At 42.7% G+C, this 18,705-nt stretch overlaps 1 protein-coding gene across 22 annotated transcripts in view; it reads right to left on the bottom strand.

Moving 5' to 3' along the window:
• Positions 1 to 1,474: 1,474 nt before the first annotated feature.
• Positions 1,475 to 18,705, bottom strand: part of DMD (dystrophin) — a 2,551,447-nt gene continuing 2,534,216 nt past the window's right edge. For 15 of the 22 annotated variants that reach the window (XM_067023685.1, XM_067023686.1, XM_067023693.1 and 12 more), the window contains 2 exons: positions 16,023 to 16,115; positions 1,475 to 1,590 (listed from right to left, as the gene is read on the bottom strand). In XM_067023685.1, coding sequence (XP_066879786.1) covers positions 1,493 to 1,590; positions 16,023 to 16,115 — 191 coding nt within the window. In that variant the 3' untranslated portion in view covers positions 1,475 to 1,492. Of the gene's footprint in view, positions 1,591 to 6,791; positions 6,824 to 16,022; positions 16,116 to 17,615; positions 17,994 to 18,705 lie in introns of those variants that run through there. The other 7 variants (XM_067023689.1, XM_067023692.1, XM_067023696.1 and 4 more) reach the window with 2 other exon arrangements.

Below are 18,705 nucleotides of genomic sequence, written 5' to 3'. Positions count from 1 at the left end.
GCTTGAATGATTTGTTTATTAATATATTTAACCTGCCTAATCCACCAGAAAAGGGTTTGGAGTACCTTTTGGAACATTTAAATCAATGTGCGTTCCCACTTACAAACCTGCCTGGAGTTACTTGTAGAGAAAGGCCAAGGAGGGAAACATGATTCGTGGGCTTCTGGGCGGATATTTAACACAACGCGATGGGGCTACGGCGTCACACATTTTCACTAAGGGTTATTTGAAATTAAGTCTTGTGGCATTCACAAACTCATTACGACGGGGAAAAAAAATCTTCAAACCAAGACACCCACCGCCGTTTGACTGTGAGAAAAGAACACCTGTAATTATAGAGCTCTCTCTGTGAGGTTCTGAACGTTCATCCAGTCCTTGAGGTCAGAGTGGCCTGCTCCCGCTGAGGGATCTGCCGGGGATCCACAGCCCTCCAGCCCTACCGTAGCCCTCCTCCCGCCTGCGACTTAACACTGCCGTGCGATGCTCTGATTTTCACTGAAGCATCACTGAATCTAAACTGTGGCTCTGCCAGCGGCAGGAAGCTGACTACATCAACCAGCGGATTACTCTGACAGGATAAGTCCTGTGTATTCATTCATGTGTCCCTTAAAAAATTCAGTACTCTAGTTGTCGGTGGAGAGTTTAAAATGAGAAACATCTGGAGCCCCGGAGAGTGTTTTAGTGTGGTGGTTTCCTTCTGGCTTCAGGCTCCAGGGAAAATTCATTCTAGACCCAAGCAGGTAAGCCTGGATGACCAGAAGTAATTTCTTTCCATTAGGAAGTGGCAAGAACGTTTGAACAAGAAAGTTAAAAGGTCTCTTGAAATTTGTATCTATTTATCTATATACCCATAGTATTTACATACTTGTAGACATACAGATGTGTAACACGAAAACCCACAGCCAGTCCCCACTCAGTCAACAATTCCAAAAGAGCGATATGAAGTAGTCGTTTGGTGGTGTTAGAGGAAGTCCTATCTTAAATATGCAAGAAAAGAAAAAAAAAAAAAAAAGCCACGAATCTCATATGGATATCACGCTAAAAGGATGCAAAACAATGTGCTGCCTCAGTGTGTGTTTGTGTGTGTGTGTGTGTGTGTGTGTGTGTGTGTGTGTGTTTGTTTTTAGGGGTTTTTATAAACAACTTTTTTTTTTAATAAAGCACACTTTAGTTTACAATCTTTCTTTATAACTGTTATAAATTTTTAAACAACCCAAAATGCGTTCCATATAAAGAAATGGCAAGTTATTTAGCTATCAAGATTTTACATGTAGTTTTCTTATAACTTTTTTTGTACAATTGCATAGACGTGTAAAACCTGCCATTGTTAACAAAACAATAACAGACTTAGAAACTACTGAAATCTACAGTATAGTACCACTACCCTTCACAAAAATATAGATTTTTTTTTTCTTGTAAACTCTTACTGTCTAATCCTCTTTGTTGTATGAATATTATAAAAACCATGCGGGAATCAGGAGTTGTAAAACATTTATTCTGCCCCTTCTTCATCTGTCATGACTGAAACTAAGGACTCCATCGCTCTGCCCAAATCATCTGCCAGGTGGAAAAGGCTTCCTACATTGTGTCCTGGAAAACAAAGAGAAAGACAGACTTGACACAAGGTGTACTTATCATCACCCCAACTCTTCGTCATTTGGGAAATCATCCCCCGTTTCTAGGTGAAGGCAACACAGAAGCTGCGTCGAGGGGATACACAACAGGGGTTGGTTTGTCACCAGTTTTCCAGGAAGAAGCAAAGCCTTGTTAATGAAGCCATTCCACACTGTTAGTATCAGCCTCGTATCGGATCAGGCTCCTAGTGTCAGATAAATGGAAAAAAGTCAGACTGCCCTCATCTTCCCCATGTAAATATATATCAAAAGGCTTCCATGGATAAGCACAAGATTCCTGTCGTAACAGGAACAATTCGTGATGGGATGTATCTTTTCCACCTTGCTGTGGGAGATTATATACTATGTCGTTGTATTAAAAATTAGTTTACTATCAAACAGCCATCACCGTAACTATCCCCACTGCCACCGCCGCCACTCTACTGCCATCACCGTTAGCATCACTACGTGTGGAATCTTTATCTCAAGGCTGTTACGAGCTGTTGGCTCACGTCTAAGGCTATGGCGGAGGTGACTTTTCTCTCTGCTTTTACTTGAGTTGAAAGATAAACTCTTGCATTGACCTTTGTATACACTATTAACATTTGAATTAGGAAGCTTCAGGAAGAAAAACTACTTTTCATTCCAAATTACTCAAGAGCCTAATTAGAAGATGACCCACATGTATAGCATGGTTTTGGATAGCCTCTGAATCCATTTGTGATCTCCTACTCAGCGAGGGTTAACTATCAGAATAGCCTTCTAAATAAGAATAAGACATGACCTATCATTAATCCCCCAGCATGGAGCATAAAAGCAGCACAATGTCCCTGGGTACTTTGTGGCAAAATTCAGATCTAGAGTAAGATAATTTGAGACATACTTTATGACTTGCCTCGCCATGTATGTCCCATATTTTTATATGGCTAATTTTAATTCTTGGACATTAGGAAATCATTCCACTATTCAAGTACCGCCTTTGACACTAAAAATGCTTTACTAGGCTATTACTACCTCGCCATGTATCAACTTTACAGATCCCCGTAATTGTTAAAATCCCTATAAACATTAAAGGTAGACTAGGGCAGGTATTCTATTCTAATATTTATTTCAAGAGACATACCGTTTTTAAATATATGACGGGATCCGAAGAGGACTCATAGGCAGGCACTTAAACAGCGATGGCACCAGATCAAGTTAAGACTTAACTTTAATGCTGTTCAGCCATTTTTATTAAGGTGACCAAGTTTGTAACTCTCTTTGAGCTTTATTAGTGCAGAAAGTTTCAATGCGGACTAATTACGCTCTGAAAAATCACTCTGGATTTTGGTTGAGGCTGCACATATAACAACTGTTAACAAAACATATGCACTATGCCTAGAGTGGGCCAGTAGTTTGGCCGCCCTCAGCGAAGAACAAAAATCATCTTCGGCTTTTCCAAACCATAAAAAGCACAGGAAGCCACAGTGGGTCCTTTGCTACTCCTCAGAGCACAAATATCTAACCGATGCCACCAAGTTAGAGGGCTTCCCTTGTATCTACTTTTGACTGCCCAGCAACCCTGGGAAATCTGTCCAGTTATTCATGTGTAATCGAAAATAGGTGGACTAACTGCGAATTTAATTTAATTTAATTTTTTTTTTTGCGGTATGCGGGCCTCTCACTGCTGTGGCCTCTCCCGTTGCGGAGCGCAGGCTCTGGACGCGCAGGCTCAGCGGCCATGGCTCACGGGCCCAGCTGCTCCGCGGCATGTGGGATCTTCCCGGACCGGGGCACGAACCCGTGTCTCCTGCATCGGCAGGCGGATTCTCAACCACTGCGCCACCAGGGAAGCCCCTAACTGCGAATTTTAAATTGTTTGCAATCTTAAGAGCAATTAATAAAAGCAGTAAAAACCAACCCCAAGACTCTTTACAACCTGATACCTAAATATGATTCCAACTATTTCTCACATCTGTACTATAGTATAGTCCTCCTGGTAGCTAGAAAATGTACTGCAAAACATGAAACAGGGAAGAAATCATTTTTTTTTCTCCATCAGCTTACTGACAATAATCAAAGCGTGCCTATTTCAGACTGTGCTAGGACATGCAGACTGCAGTTCAAAAGATAATGAAGACAAGTAAATGCATTTATAGATTATATGGCCAAGTGGTGCTTCTCCTCCTCAAAAGGGAAGGAAAATTCTTGAGTCTCTTAAGAGGCATAAGTTCTAAGGGGTATCTGCTATTTAAAAAGTTACCAGCTCAGAGGTTCATGATATTTTTCAAATTAATTAATTAATTTATCTTTGGCTGCCTTGGGTCTTCGCTCCTGCGCGCCGGCTTTCTCTAGCTGCGGCGAGCAGGGGCTACTCTTCGTTGAGGTGCGCGGGCTTCTCATTGCGGTGGCTTCTGTTGTTGCGGAGCACGGGCTCTCGGTGCACGGGCTTCAGTAGTTGCAGCACGCGGGCTCAGTAGTTGTGGCTCGCGGGCTCCAGAGCGCAGGCTCGGTAGTTGTGGCGCACGGGCTTAGTTGCTCCGCGGCATGTGGGACCTTCCCGGACCAGGGCTCGAACCCGTGTCCCCTGCATCGGCAGGCGGATTCTCAACCACTGCGCCACCAGGGAAGTCCCAGGTTCATGATTCTTAATACACCATACCTACTCCCGCAAAATGTTAGGTGGCCTTTAACCTGTCCAGATGGTTAAATGTTCACAAATGACCTCATGGCCATCCCTATGCTAGAAAAACGAACGTTCTGAGTCACCTCACCGTATCTATAGGATGCCTTTCAGTACTTTGTTTACAAATACCTGCTTCATCAGAACAACAATTCCAGTGTTTTCCATGGAGGTTTTCCTTAGAGCCAGAAAAAAGAAATTCTCTCTCTTTGACTAAATACTGCCCCAAAGAATCATATACCTCAACCCGCTGGAGGCATAGAACCACACACAGATAGGGAATTGGGACACAGAAAATAGATTTGTATCCTGCTTCTATCATCCATGCGTGTAAGGCAGAACATTAGTGAGATCATTAATTTTACCTGACAGATTTTTCTAAAGTCAAAATGAAAATCTCGTGCTCTGAGCACAAGAGGCCCTGGAAAACAGGCAGGATGCAGGAATCTGCGATTAGCTTCAGGCACAAGTAGACATAAAAATACATCTATAGTCGTATTTAATCCATTCTTAAGCAACGATTGTTGAAGAGAACGGCACTGTGCGTTTAACATTAGGGTAGTTGTGTGTTTTTCCAAGTTGTTGCAAAGTGCGACACGTGGACTCGCAAGTGCCACCTCTGCCTCAGGGAGTCGTTCGCTGCAGTGACTGGAATTGAGACTTTCTGGCAGAGACCCAAGACCTCAATAGCAATCTGGCACTCTGTTTTTTAAAAAAAAAAAACCGTTCCCAAAGAAATGGTGAGCACTCAGTTAGCCAAAGCAAAGGCAGAATACCGCAGTGAAATGTGCTTATCTCTTCTTCTCTGTAACTTAATCTTCGAAAAAATACCTGGTCTGCTGTACATTTGGGGTATTTCGACAGCATTAAGAAAAAATCACTATTGTTTTGATTCTCTGGCTTTCTGAAAACGTATCTGACTACAGTACACCTCAGGTAGTAGAGTTTCCAAACGCCTGTGTGACTTCAATTATATGTGCTGGCCTTTTCTAAAATTCGTTTATGAGAGACACACGTTTAGTGTGGTTAAAAGTATGGTGCAACTTTTTACCACAAGTTAAAATAAATTTTAAGGGGCACTTACCATCAGAATGAACCCAAGACGTCTCACATAAGAAGGCAAACCGTCAGGAGCATTCAATGCTTCACCGATTGAGGTTTCCTGTTTCTCCTCCCAGCCCACCACTCCCTCTCTTGGACCCCACAAGCCTTGGAAGGGAGCACTGGCACAGACACACCGAAGGATCGTTCAGTTGATTAGACCTGCGCGGCATGGCACTGGCACAGTTTCCAGTGTGGTGACTCAGTGAATCCGTGGCTACTCCTGTCCATCTGTTGCTAAGGATCCAGAACCTTCTCACATAAGGACTCCCCACCCGTCCAACCTGTCTCCCACAATAGTACACGCTGTTGCCGTCCATGGGAGAGCTTTCCTTCTTGCGCCCTTCATGCCCAACTCTTGGTAAGGACAATCTTGTTTCACTTGGGCTGTCACTCAACACTTTGTCATCCAGTGTCACTTCATTAGGTAATTCAATGTGTAGCTAATATTTCTGGTGGAACAGAAGTATGAAGCAGCTTTTACTGTAAAACCCCAAACCACATTCAGTGATAATGCTGTACTGTACCTATAAAAGGCATTAAAAAAAAATCCCTCAAGACCCCAAGATTCACTTTTTATCCCTAACTGGTTATTGTTCTATCTGGCTCAAAATGCCAAGCAAAGAAACAAAGCATCCTCTAGAGGGCAAGGTGAGATGACGTGTGCTTTTCACACACCGTTTTCTAAGTGGCAGTAAAGCACACAGGTAAGAGTGTGGCTCTGGACCCAGACTGCCTGGAATCAAATCCTGGCTCTGTCACCTTGGACACATCGCTTACCCTTTCATCGACTCAGTTTCCTTATCTGTAAAACGGGGTTACTAAGAGTACCTACCTCATAGGCTTGTCCTGAAGATTACGTAATGAAAAAGATGGCAAGTGCTTAGAAAAGTCCTTGGCACACAGTAAGTGCTCAAAAAAATGTTAGCTAAAGTGGGAAAGAGAGAGTGTAGGCACCAGGAAAAAGAAAACAAAAAACAAAATGAAGTCATCCCTGAAGGATAAAAACCAAGGGCACTGGCAGAAAATGCTAGGGTCCTGGAAGTAGAAGGAAGCTTTATGACTCATCAGTTATGTTCGAAGCTAAATGTATTTTGAAGATTTTGTTTGTGTCACAAATGGCAACAGATGATGAACTTCAGGATTCCAACCTAGGCACTACAAAGGGTTGCCATTGAAAAGAGATTCCTCTTCCCCCAACCCCTGGTCCTGTTGTCATGGTGATGACGATGACAGTGAACATTTGAGGAATGTTCCTCATAAGCTGCAAGTGGAGAGGTGACTACCATCCTTACATGATGACACGTGTAATACACACATGGGCGTGCACGCACACAGTTCTTACACAAACGCCAAACATAGAAAGCGGGATGAGACAGACAGAAGCCATGGCTGTGAGCCTGAATCTCACTAACCTCTCTCATTGGCTTCCCAGGGGTATTTCTTCCTTTAATAATAGAGAGAGGAAGAGGCAGAGATATCAGAAAGGGAAAAAAAAAAAGCATAAATATACAGTTTCATACCAATTTGCTTCTTTTACCAAACAAATGTTGAGATGACAATTCATTTATCCCCTTCTGGAAAAAAAATAAAAACAGAAACAAAAAAACCCAACAGACACATCCAGTCAAATAACCTTTACATACACTTGAAGTCGGTGTAAACAGATAACATGATCCAGGAGACATCGCTTATAGAATCCATAGAGCTCACATGTTCAACTGGATGAAAGCTGGCACAGCATAGAAATCTGACAAATCGAGCATTGTTTTCAAGGGCAACTGTAGAATCTCAAGTTTGCTGTCCCCAAATCTCAGAATCTCTTTATTGTCCACTTGACAACCAACACACCGAAACAAACAGTAGTTGGTCTCAGGTGCCAAAAATCTGCCCTCCAAATGCGAGGTAGAGCACTGCGTGCATAGAGGCTGGCCTCCATCCTCTTGGGAGAAGCTGTTCTATCTGACAGAAGCCGAGCATGCCCATGATGGGACTGGGGGCACTGGAGAAAAGTGACACAAAGCGGGAAGGAGGGAAGTCCCACTTACGGGCAAGCCACGGAGCCAGATGCAGGAATGAGTCTTCGCCCTCCTCCTCATGATTCAACACATACCAGGAGCCTTGAGGGTCAGCCAAAGACCCTCTGGCCTTGTTTGTTTTATAGAATCCTATATCTGTATGCAGTTATTTATTTTTGAAAAGCAGGTTCTGATGAGAAAGGCTTTCTACGCTAATAAGAAAATTAGGGCCCGCTGACCATACCTGGCATGCCTTGGGCATGCAGTTTCCGGGGTCGCCAAAGTGAAATACTGGTTTCCACACCTCGGCTTTCGCATTGGGCCACTTCCTACAACATTCTTATCTGCAATCCAGTATGTAGAGCAGCTACAAGCAGAGCTGTGAGATATTTTGTGCAGCAGCATCTCCCTTTCCCCCGACACACTCCAAGAAGACCTACGACCCCCTGAAACAATTTGAGTACTAGTCTAGAACGAAGAGGTATTGAGCTACTAATCCAAGAGAAACGTTTTAAAACTCAAGTTTAGTGTTGACAACTGCTGGTGTACATTTTAAGGTTTTCTAAGCGTGACCCTCCCCGTGCCTTTGCCTTCCTTCTCAGTTGTCCTGAGTCAGAGATTTCTCGGGGATACGGAAACTGCAGGCTTGACGATGTGATAAACGGGGTCAAGCTATTCATGATGCCCCTCAAACCAGGAGAGAGAGAGACGCTCCAGAGCTGTGGGTGTTCCCAGCGGCAGGCCCACACCAGACGATGGGGAAAAGGGAGGGGGGAGAACAGCGTTTCATCCTTGACGGTGTATACCAACCCCAGCGTGAGCCAGTCATCCATTCTTTTTGACTTCATTAGCAAAATATAACACATTTCTTGTACTTGATGGTTACACTGTCTGGCGGTAGAATTAATTCTCTGCCCCTACAAGACTGTGAGCTCCTTGAAGGCAGTGTCCACGTGCTGCTCACCTACCTCTCTGTCCCGGATACCTCTACTCTACCTCGACGCTACGGGTATTTGGTAAATGCCGGCTGAACTAAAATTAGGTAGCCAGTAGGGCACGGCCAAGAGTCCTTTGATGCTTTAGGCAACTTGGCCTTGCCTGCGATCCTTTAGCTTGGATGCCAAGGGCTTGTAGCTGCGTCCGGCTTGTAACTTGGGCCTATTTTTCTTTCTTTAAAAATTGAAGTACAGTTGATTTACAGTGTTGTGTTAGTTTCAGGTGTACAGCAAAGTGATTCAGTTGTAGAGATCTATTGTTTTTCTGATTCTTTTCCCTGATAGGTTATTACAAGATATTGAGTGTAGTTCTGTAGTTCCCTGTGCTATACAGTAGGTCCTTGACTTGGGTCTATTTTTAAAACCTCAGAACCTTAGGAAGGACAGTGTTGTTAGAAAGCAGTGTGATTTTAGCTTTAGAATGTAATTACGGTTGCTAGAATGATAAAGGTTATGTATCTTTAGTAATTCTTCAACAAGGCCTGTTCAGAGCTCAGTATCAACTGGTCACTGCTGAAGACGAAGCAAACGATTGGGGTTTTGTTTCAGGCACTTCTTCAGAAACCATGTTTTCTGTGAGATGGACCTCCCAGAGCTATGTGATCCCAGACCTCTTTCAAAATCCTCCCTCGCCACTTGGGTTCCGATGTGCTCATTAGCATAGTACGAAGGGAGGTCTGCTTCTTGTTTCAAAAGAGTGAAATGTTTGCTACTTGTATCAGAAATACTTTCTACACTGACAAAAGAGAGGCTCGCTGGTTGCACTATTAAAAACGAATTCTTTACCGATAAATAAAGTACCAAATAAAAGTTTTATGTGAAAAACACATTCTTTGGAAATGAGTTTCCTTAGACCTTCGGTTAGGGGGTCCATCTGGCAATGCAGTATGCTGTCAGGATATGAATCAAGAGGAACAGGAAGTGTGCTGGGGAGTCCCGAGTCTAAAGAAAGGGCTCGGTCAGGTCTGGAGAAGTCTCGTTTCCTCAGGCAGTACGAACTTGAGAGGATTGGCTGTCATTCATTATTCACAGTCAGAATCGCAGGACGTTACTGTTTCTGGGTATCTTTATGAGCTTCTTTATCTCAGTTCACTGACTTTTTTAAAAAGTTAAGGAATAATGAGTCCCTTTTTAGGATTTCTGTTTCATTACAAGTGAAAGAAGATTGAAAGGGCTATACTTTATTGAAAATGCAGGATCTTTGGTGAAGACGGATATATACGCATAAATCAATTCAAAAGCACAGTTTTCTTGAGCTGAAAGTTGATCAGCACTGAAATCTGGGACTGTACGTATGTGATGAGCTAGAGCGGACAACAATTTAATGATGTAAAGTCGGGGTTGGCAAATTTTCTCTGTAAAGGGCCAGATAGTTAAATACTTGGGGCTTTTGCCAGTCACACAGTCTCCGTAGCGGCTATTCAGCTCTGCCACAACTACTCTGCCCTTGGAGTGAGAAAGTCCCCCCCGTAGACAGTATGTAAATGAATGGGGGTGGCTGTGTTATGATGAAACCTTATTTATAAAGATTTGGCCCGTGGACGGCAGTTTGCCGGCCCCTGGTGTAAAGGAGCAACAGCTCAAATCCTTTCCGGAAGCCGAGAGGAAAGGGGAGGGAGCCTGCAAGGGGGGCCAAGATGCTTCCATCTGTCTTTGTTCTTTATGTTGCTGTTCCGTAAAAGAATCACGGCCAAGACTTGAATTTTAGAAGATGGCAGGTTTTGCAAAGCGGTTGGCTTTCTAATTTAGAGGCGTTTAACAGAACGTATGTGCCCTTGTTTAGGAGGGGCGAGTATGAGAGGGAGAGGATGGCGTGGGCTGTTGGGGATAAAAATAATGTGGCGCAGGTCAGCAGGTAAGAGGTTATACAGGCAGCAGCAGTACCCGCATAACAGTGCTAACTGCTTCCTGAGTTGTCTTACTGCACTAAAAGCTCATCTTGGATCCTATTATTAATCAATGTTCAGTGGCACCTAATTTTTACAGAGACCAATACCATACCCCTCACTAGCGAAGCATTTTTCAGGAATGCACATGCGTCGAACAAACTTTGTTAGACTGCTGAATGATCAGAGACGTATGGACAAATCGCTTAAAGAGTTGATTTTAAAACGATGTTGGTTGTTCGTTCTACCCATGTAGCCTCCCTACAGAATAATGGTGGCGATTTAGAAAGTGTCCTGTGGTAGATAATGCCTTTTATTACAGTGGAATTCAACTTCTACATCTATTTATAGACAGAGGGAGAGATTATATCGGTAGATTAAATGGGTTAGATAGAAATGGGCTAACATTCTGTTTAATATACACCAAGGCCCTCAAGCTCCTCAGGTGGTTGTGAATAACTAACTAGAGCTAGAGATTCATCAGAAAAGACAGGCTCCCAGAGCTAAACAGGCACACATTCACACCTGGAAGTCCCTGCAGTTTATAGTGGCTACGAGGCAGGACAGTGCTGGCTACCACTTGATCACTAAGCGGAGAAGCATGCAGCCTCCGTTATTAATTTGTATAACAGTTTAGCAAGGCCGTCAAGATAAGAGCTGAAGCCTAATTGAACCTGCTGAATAGCCATGAACGAGGCTCTTCACTTCTTTGGGCATCCGGGTATTTCTAGTGGAAATGAAAGGTGAAGATTAGCTGATACCTGAAGACTTAGCGCTAAGTCAAAATTGTGGGGAAAGGGTAACAAAATAAGTTGTGAATTTAAAGTACACAAGAACTCCCCTATCTATACGCTTTATATTTATGAAAAACGCAATAATGAAAAAACGTCTTTTCCTCTGTGGGTGATTATCTAGCAGGGTTAAGTAAACCAGGAGGTGGTATTTAACAGCACATTTCCACTAAATGTCAGACCTCTGGCTCTAACATCTGTTTTAAGTTACTAAAACAGCTGTCCGAAACAGCTGTAGCAAGCATGAACTTCATTTTTCGTAACACAACAGTGGGAACGTGGATGCAGACTTAGATTGAAAGTACAGTGTTCGCTAAGATAATGGCAAGGTCTTGGCAGAAACGTCCGTGGTAAAATATATTTTATATATAAAACATATATAAAATTTTAAAATATAATTTTTGTCAAAAGGATATTCACCTGAGCAAGGAAAACTGAGATCAGTTAGATCAGTATTTTTATACAACTGGATCAGAAAATCAATATAGTGGGTTGCAACCAGCATTTTAATTTTAAATAAAGAAAACAGAGAAACAGTGTGAATTATACGTATACAATATACAATACTGGGGTCAGTATTGTTTCAGGAAACTTTTGTTTCTGATCTTTGTACATATATGTGACTGTATACATATATGTGTGGTGTATATATGGTGGGTACATACATATTTGTGTGTACATACATACGCAAATAATTGGTTTTATATCTTTACCCCAGTTTAAGATGTAAAATGTTTCGCTTATTATGGATAATGGTCAGAAAAGGTCAAAAGCCACTGTTTTGAACATCAAAGATGTTAAGATGAACTTTCAAGACCCTTCCAGTTTGGGAGAGTCTCTAATTCTGAGACGTTAAATATCAAGTTAACATACCTACTAATTGGTAAGATACTCCCACTAAATCCTAATATGTATGTGTGTGTGTGTGTGTGTGTATATATATATATATATATATTTCTCCATTCTTTCAAAATGAAAAAATGCCTTTAGTTAGAAATAAAGCATCCAAAAAAACACTTTTTAAAAATTTTTATTTTTTGGGTGAAGTAGAAAAGAATAGATTTATTGCAGGGTGCCAAGCAAGGAGTCCAGGGCAGCTAGTGCTTAAAAGACCCTGAAACTCCCCGAAGGCTTTCAGGGAAAGGTTTATAAAGACAGGGTGAGGCAGGGCTTTGTGGGGTGTGTGAGCAGCTCGTGGACCTTCTTCTGATTGGCTGGTGGTAAGGTAATTGGGAGTCGGCATCATCAACCTCTGGTTCCAAACCGTCTGGGGTCTACGTGCTTGAAAAACCACTTTTTAGAGTGCATCGATGATCAGCCTGGTGTTTTTTTTTTTTTTTTTTTTTACAATGACCAGACTTTTTATCCATTTAAATTTATGGAGAAATAGGTGTGATATTGTGATTTATGAGAGGAAATATATATTTAGTCTTCGTCCCCCTTCCAGGCACGGTGGCGCTCCTAAGACCCTTGGAATTTCCTGTGATGAGCAGCAGCAAGGTGTCTTTTGTTATGTGACCAAGGTGACTTCTGGAAAGCGCCTAAGGATGGGGGCCGCTTGCTAGGGGAGCCAGCCAAGTGATTAGAGGGTTGGAACATTCAGTCCTACCCCCTGATGTCCAGGGAGAGGAGAGGGGCTGGAGATTGAGTTCAGTCACCAGTGGCCAATGATGTAATCAATCATGCCTATGTAATGAAGCCTCCTTATAAACCCAAAAGGACAGGGTTAGGAGAGCTTCCGGGTTGGCGAACACGTGGAGATGTGGTGAGAGTGGCGAGCCCAGGAGGGCATGGGAGCTCCGCACCCGTTCCCCACGCCTTGCCCTACGCCTCTCCTCCATCTGCCTGTTGCTGAGTTAGACCCTCTTATCATAAACCTGTGATCTAGTAAGTAAAATGTTTCTCTGAGTTCTGTGCCCTGCTCTAGCAAATTAAAATTGAACCAGAAGAGGGGGTTGTTGGAATCTCTAGTCTATAGCCAGTGGGTCAGAAGCCCAGCTAACAACCTGGACTTAAAATTGGCATTCTGAAGTAGGAGGGGAGGGGCGGTCTTGTGGGACTGAGACCTTAACCGGTGGAATAGGATCCTGTCTCTGGGTAGACAAGAGTCGAGTTAAATTGTAGGACACCCAGCTGGTATATGAGAATTGTTTGATGGTGTGGGAAAAGAACCCCACACGTTGGAACTGGGTGCAGAATCGTAGGGGGCCTATGATAAGGTGTAATTTGGTAGGAAGTAGCAAAAAAAAAAAAAAGAAAAAAAAAGAAAAAAAAAGAAAATGTCAAGGTCATAGCATCACAGAAAGACCAGCCAGCTCTTCTCTCACCGTATCTACTCTCGTTATGTGTATTTTGTTTGTTTGTTTATTTGATTGTTTTCTTCAGGAAAATGAATGAATTCTCTCAGGCCACCAGGGTACTACTGAGTAAGTAGGAACTTGGTTAATGGAACGGGTATCAGACAAAGCCTGCTTATCCCCTATTTGAGAACTCAAATTAGCACTTAGGGGATGATACGCTTCCGTAAGCACTGATTTAGTAAACACTATCCAGGCGGCCTGAATAGAGTTTCCTAGGTTTTCCATATAAGTAAATTAACATCGGACAAGTAAATACAACATCAGAGAGGCTGACTGCCAGATACCACATCAGAGGAGGTATAGTTCTGATCTTTCATACCCATGTGGTATTTAGCTTCAAGGACTCTAAAAGGGGGACGCGGAAGAGGGCGCAAAGATCTCACCTTAGGATCACTAGGATGGCCCAGAGACTCGGCACAAAACAAGCTGCCGCTGGGGAAGCAGAGCCACGAGCCCTGCTGTAGCCTCTCCTCTGATCCTCTAGCTGTTCAGGTGTGAAAGAAATGCCCAGGGCAGCCACTAACTTCCCACAGAGCAGGTAAACAACCTTTCAGGTCAAGGAGCAGGGAGGAGACGCAAGTCCATGACCTTCAAGGGAAAGCTTGGGGTCACTGAAATGTGTGTGAGATGCGGGGCCCAAAGTTCTGGCCCCATGAGTAGCTGTGCGACCTTGAGGAAGGCACTTTGCTCTGCTTGAGGCTAAGCCATTCCTGTTTATCTAGAAGGGGGTTTCTAGGATTCTTTCACGTCACAGACGTCTCTGCATTACAGCAGTAATACTACTGTGCTGTGATATGAGCTTCTCGGGAAGGCTGCATCCCCAACGGACCGTAAGCACCCTGACGGCCAAAAACATGGCATTTCTACTTTGCATCCCTGACACCCCCGCTGGTACGTAGTAGGTGCTGGCAAAAGCTGGCAGGGTCAAGGTGAATGTGTTTGATTGACGTCAAACCAGCATGTGGGGTCTTCTCATTATGAATCATGGCATTTGGGGAGAGAAGGCAGTGAAGATAGGACGGAGAAGAGGCTGGCAGGTTTGGGATAAGGAGGTGGGTGGAAGACAGAAGACTTTTATCTGTGAAAATCAGCACATCAGAGGCGCTCAGCGGTGAAAAGATGGCTGGTGCAGACATTTAAAATTAGCTTCCCCTGACGGTTCCTTAGCAACGCTCTATCGGAACATTATTGCTTTTAATGTGTTCCACGCAACGTTCACTCGCACATGAAATAGCTGGGAAATGGCCATTGTTAACTGACACGGAACAAAAAGATAGGAACAACACAGGACTCAAAACAGCCTCCTCACTGCCCTTATGGGGAGGAACAAATAGCCAGACTCTCGGCCGCCCTTCCCTCCCTGGCTGCCCATTAGGGGTGCCAATCACTGGCCACAAAGCCTTGTGCTTCCCCCCCCACCCTTGGTTCTCTAGAATATCCCTCTATTTGCTCACAGGTGACTGCTGCCATTCTTTTTTTTTTTTTTTTTTTTAATTGAAGTATAACTGACATACACCGTTATATTAGTGTCAGGTGTACAACCTAGTGGTTTGACATTTGTATGCACTGTGAAATGATCACCCAATAGGTCTATTTACCATCTGTCCCCATACGAAGTTATAATATTTTTTCTCTTGAGATGAGAAGTCTGAAGATTTTCTTTCTTAGCAGCTTTCACACTTGCAGTACAATATTACTGACTCGCGCGTCCATCCTGTGTGCCATTCTTTTTATTCACTGAAGGGGGTGGGTCAGTGACCTGTTTTAGGTTAGGGCAGTGAACCACTAGAAATACTCCAAAACACTAACAATAGCAGCAAAATAGCTCCTTGGGTGAAGGAAGGCATCTGAAGCTCATACTGGCTGGTAGGAAAAATTCAGCATGGTAAAATGCTGTATTTTTGGTATGGGGGGCAAAGTATTCAAAGTCAGAGTGATGGGAAAAATAATGTTAATGTTCAATAATATTACTATTAAGATATATTAACATTTAAATTAAATAACAGTAGTGTCTTTCTTTGCGAAAATTGTATTCTATCTAAGGAAGTGAAAAAAAGAGCGAACTAGTACATAGAGATTTAATTGTACTTAATGTTTAAATGATGGGGTAAGATACAGTTTTCAAATATACATAAAAGGCGTGAGATTGCAAGCCCGAGTTCCCACCACCACCGTACGCTAGGCCTATCGCAGACCTTGCTGTATCACATGGTAGCCGTACGTCCCTGGCAAAGGCACCATCAGGGCAGTAATTTCCTCGTCTGTAAAAGTGACTTAATAACTGCTCTTAAGTAAAAGCTACCTCATAATTTAACTCTTCAGACTAATGTGCCAAGCAAGGAAGATATCGATACTTTATAAACATAAGTTAGTATTCTTATGTCTAGAAACATCTTGAATTACACAGGTATTTGAATTGACAGTACTCCAAACCAGAAATTCACATTCGAGAACAAAATCTTCTCACAATGATCCCGAACTGGCATTCTGTCAGCACCTGTTTATGTAAACATGGAAACTACACATGCCAGTTGGGTATGGAAACGAGCGGCCTACTTCCAGGAAGTCTGAGTGACTTCTGGGTAGTGGCGCTTACCTCTCGAACTAGGGAAGGAGTTGTTGAGTTGCTCCATCACTTCTTCTAACCCTGTGCTTGTGTCCTGGGGAGGACTGAGAAGATCCTCCTCACCTGAATGAAAGCAAACGCAAACAATGGCAAATTGAACTTAAGGAGGAAATACAGATACCAGAGAAAAGGTTCATGACTCCATTTAAAAATCCATTATTAATTCATTTTCACTTCTTCATGAATAACATAAATAAAAATAACCCCTCTAGCTGAATAATTAGGGAACAGTTCCTTCAGGGGAAAACATTTCATGCAGGGATTTATCTACGTCGTTATCTTTGGAAAAGAAAACTGTGTATATGCTTAGAAGTTAAAGTTGCCGTTAAGTTTCTTATGCCCCGTTAACAGACGTGAAATGTTTTTCTTTGTAATACAAGATGATTATCGCACATTGGCAGCGTGTCTCTTCGGCACAAAAGAAGCATGTGACATTTTGCGTTCACTTTAGGAAGGTAAGGAGTTGGAGACACAGGTGTTTTTTCCATTCTTTACTGTGACATTTAACACAAATTACAGAGAAGACCCAAGTACCTTCAAAGTCCAATGTAATAGGGAGAAGTAAAAGTTGTATGTGCCCTATATAGGAAATGAAATATTGATATTCGAAGGACTGTGTACATGGACATACTGGGAAGTTATGTTCCTTTCCTATTTGTTCCATGGGGTTGCTTCATCATAATTATGTTTTTAGTGGCTTACAAAGGGAAAGTTTCTAGAAAAATTTTTGAGCATTTGTTTATGTGAGGAGAGAAGGATGATTTGGAAGGAAGGGAGTTTAGGGATGGATGGTCTTCTTCTGGGGATGGGAGTCTCCTTGTAGATTGTGTTGCTTTGTGTCTCGACTGTTCATTCGTGTGTCAAAGAAATACACCTCAAACAGTATGTGCAGTCAGGGAGAAATTTCTTAAGTGCAAACGAAGTTGTTTTGAACTTTGAAGGTCCTTTGAAACTAATTTCTCATAACATTCGGTCTTCCAACAGTGAAAATAACTTCTTTTCAAGCTCTCTTTGTTGAGCACATTGTCACTTCCATTTACAAGAAGACCCTGCTTCAGCAGATCAACAAAAATGTACACGCTTAAGGACAACCTCTGGTTCACACGTGACTTGAAAATGACTGGGGAGCCAGTGATGTAATGACTTAACTATGCTTGTCATTTCCTTTGGTCTATGCCGCTTGGGTTTTCATCTCTGATTATAATCCTGCATTCATCACCAAGTGTTCAGCCTTCTTTCTTAAAGCACAAGCTAAAGGAATCCTTGGCAGTGCTCACCATTTAGACAAAATCCTGTCCTAGGTGGATGTGAGGCTGTATACCATTATTCGAAAGGAGGGCTACGAACCTGGGGTCGACAAAACCCCTCTGATTCTTTGAGTCTCCTGGTAACAGACCATAGGAACCCTCTTTGAAGTACTAAGGACAGGAAATGATTGCTATTCAGGTTATAAGGTGAAAAGGAAGTTATAGATTATCTATCCATCCACATGCACATACTACTTGCTGATATTTATGCCTTTAAAAATGAAAAAATGAAATTCAGCATCCTTAGTTTCTTTTTGCCCGTGGCTTTTATTTATTTATTTATTTATTTTATTTAGTTGATTTATTTTTGGCTGGTTGGGTCTTTGTTGCTGCACCAGGGCTTTCTCTAGTTGCAGCGAGCGGGGGCTACTCTTCGCTGTGGTGCGTGGGCTTCTCATCGCGGTGGCTTCTCTTGTTGCGAGCATGGGCTCTAGGTGAGTGGGCTTCAGCAGTTGTGGTACGTGGGCTCTAGAGCGCAGGCTCGGTAGTTGTGGCGCACGGGCTTAGTTGCTCCCCGGCATGCGGTAACTTCCCGGACCAGGGCTCGAACCCGTGTCCCCTGCATTGGCAAGCGGATTCTTAACCACTGCACCACCAGGGAAGCCCCTTGCCCGTGGTTTTAAACTACCACCATCTGGAAAGGATGGAATGAATGAAATATTGCCAGAAGGAACAGGATGCTGACAGCTGCAGGGCTGATTACATCTCTGTTCCATTACCAATGCAAAATTCTGCCAAATTGGGGAACATGAGGCATTTTTAATGGTGTCAAGTCCACTTTAGTGATAGTATGCCGTCTGGAATAAACTGGAACCAACAGAGACACTCATGAGCAATGATGTTAATATTTCTGACAGTTTAATTAGCTCACACTGGAGCTCTAGGAACTCTACTGTCTTAAGGTTTAGGTACAGTTCAATGAAGTGACTGACATTCTTCTCCCTGAATTACTTCAAGGATCAAAACAAGGTATAAACCTAATGATGTCAACCAGTCATAACTATCCGCCGTGAGTCTCAAATGTAAGTGTCCAAGTACAAATGTAAACTTGGCTTCTTTGTCTTACTGGAAACCTTCATGGCAGTTTCATGTATCCATTCAAACAGTTTTTGAGGGCCTATTACATCGTAGGTAGAAAAGAAACAAGTAAAGTATAATCTTTTCTTCTTTTCTCAAGGTTTTCACAGTTAAAACTCCTTTGGGTTTAACTACTCTCCTTTAAAAGTGGAAATCAGAATTATCACATATATGCGTGAGTAAGAAGTGAGTCAACCACTGAAAAATGTTTAAGGCCTAATATTGTCTGTGTCAGATTATACGGGAAAAGTGAAAACCGCTAAATGACA

This window comes from Kogia breviceps, chromosome X (genome assembly GCF_026419965.1).
Source record: "Kogia breviceps isolate mKogBre1 chromosome X, mKogBre1 haplotype 1, whole genome shotgun sequence".
Classification (NCBI taxonomy): domain Eukaryota; kingdom Metazoa; phylum Chordata; class Mammalia; order Artiodactyla; family Physeteridae; genus Kogia; species Kogia breviceps.
The sequence above is the reverse complement of the archived record's forward strand: the minus strand, read 5'-3'. Positions and strand labels throughout refer to the sequence as shown.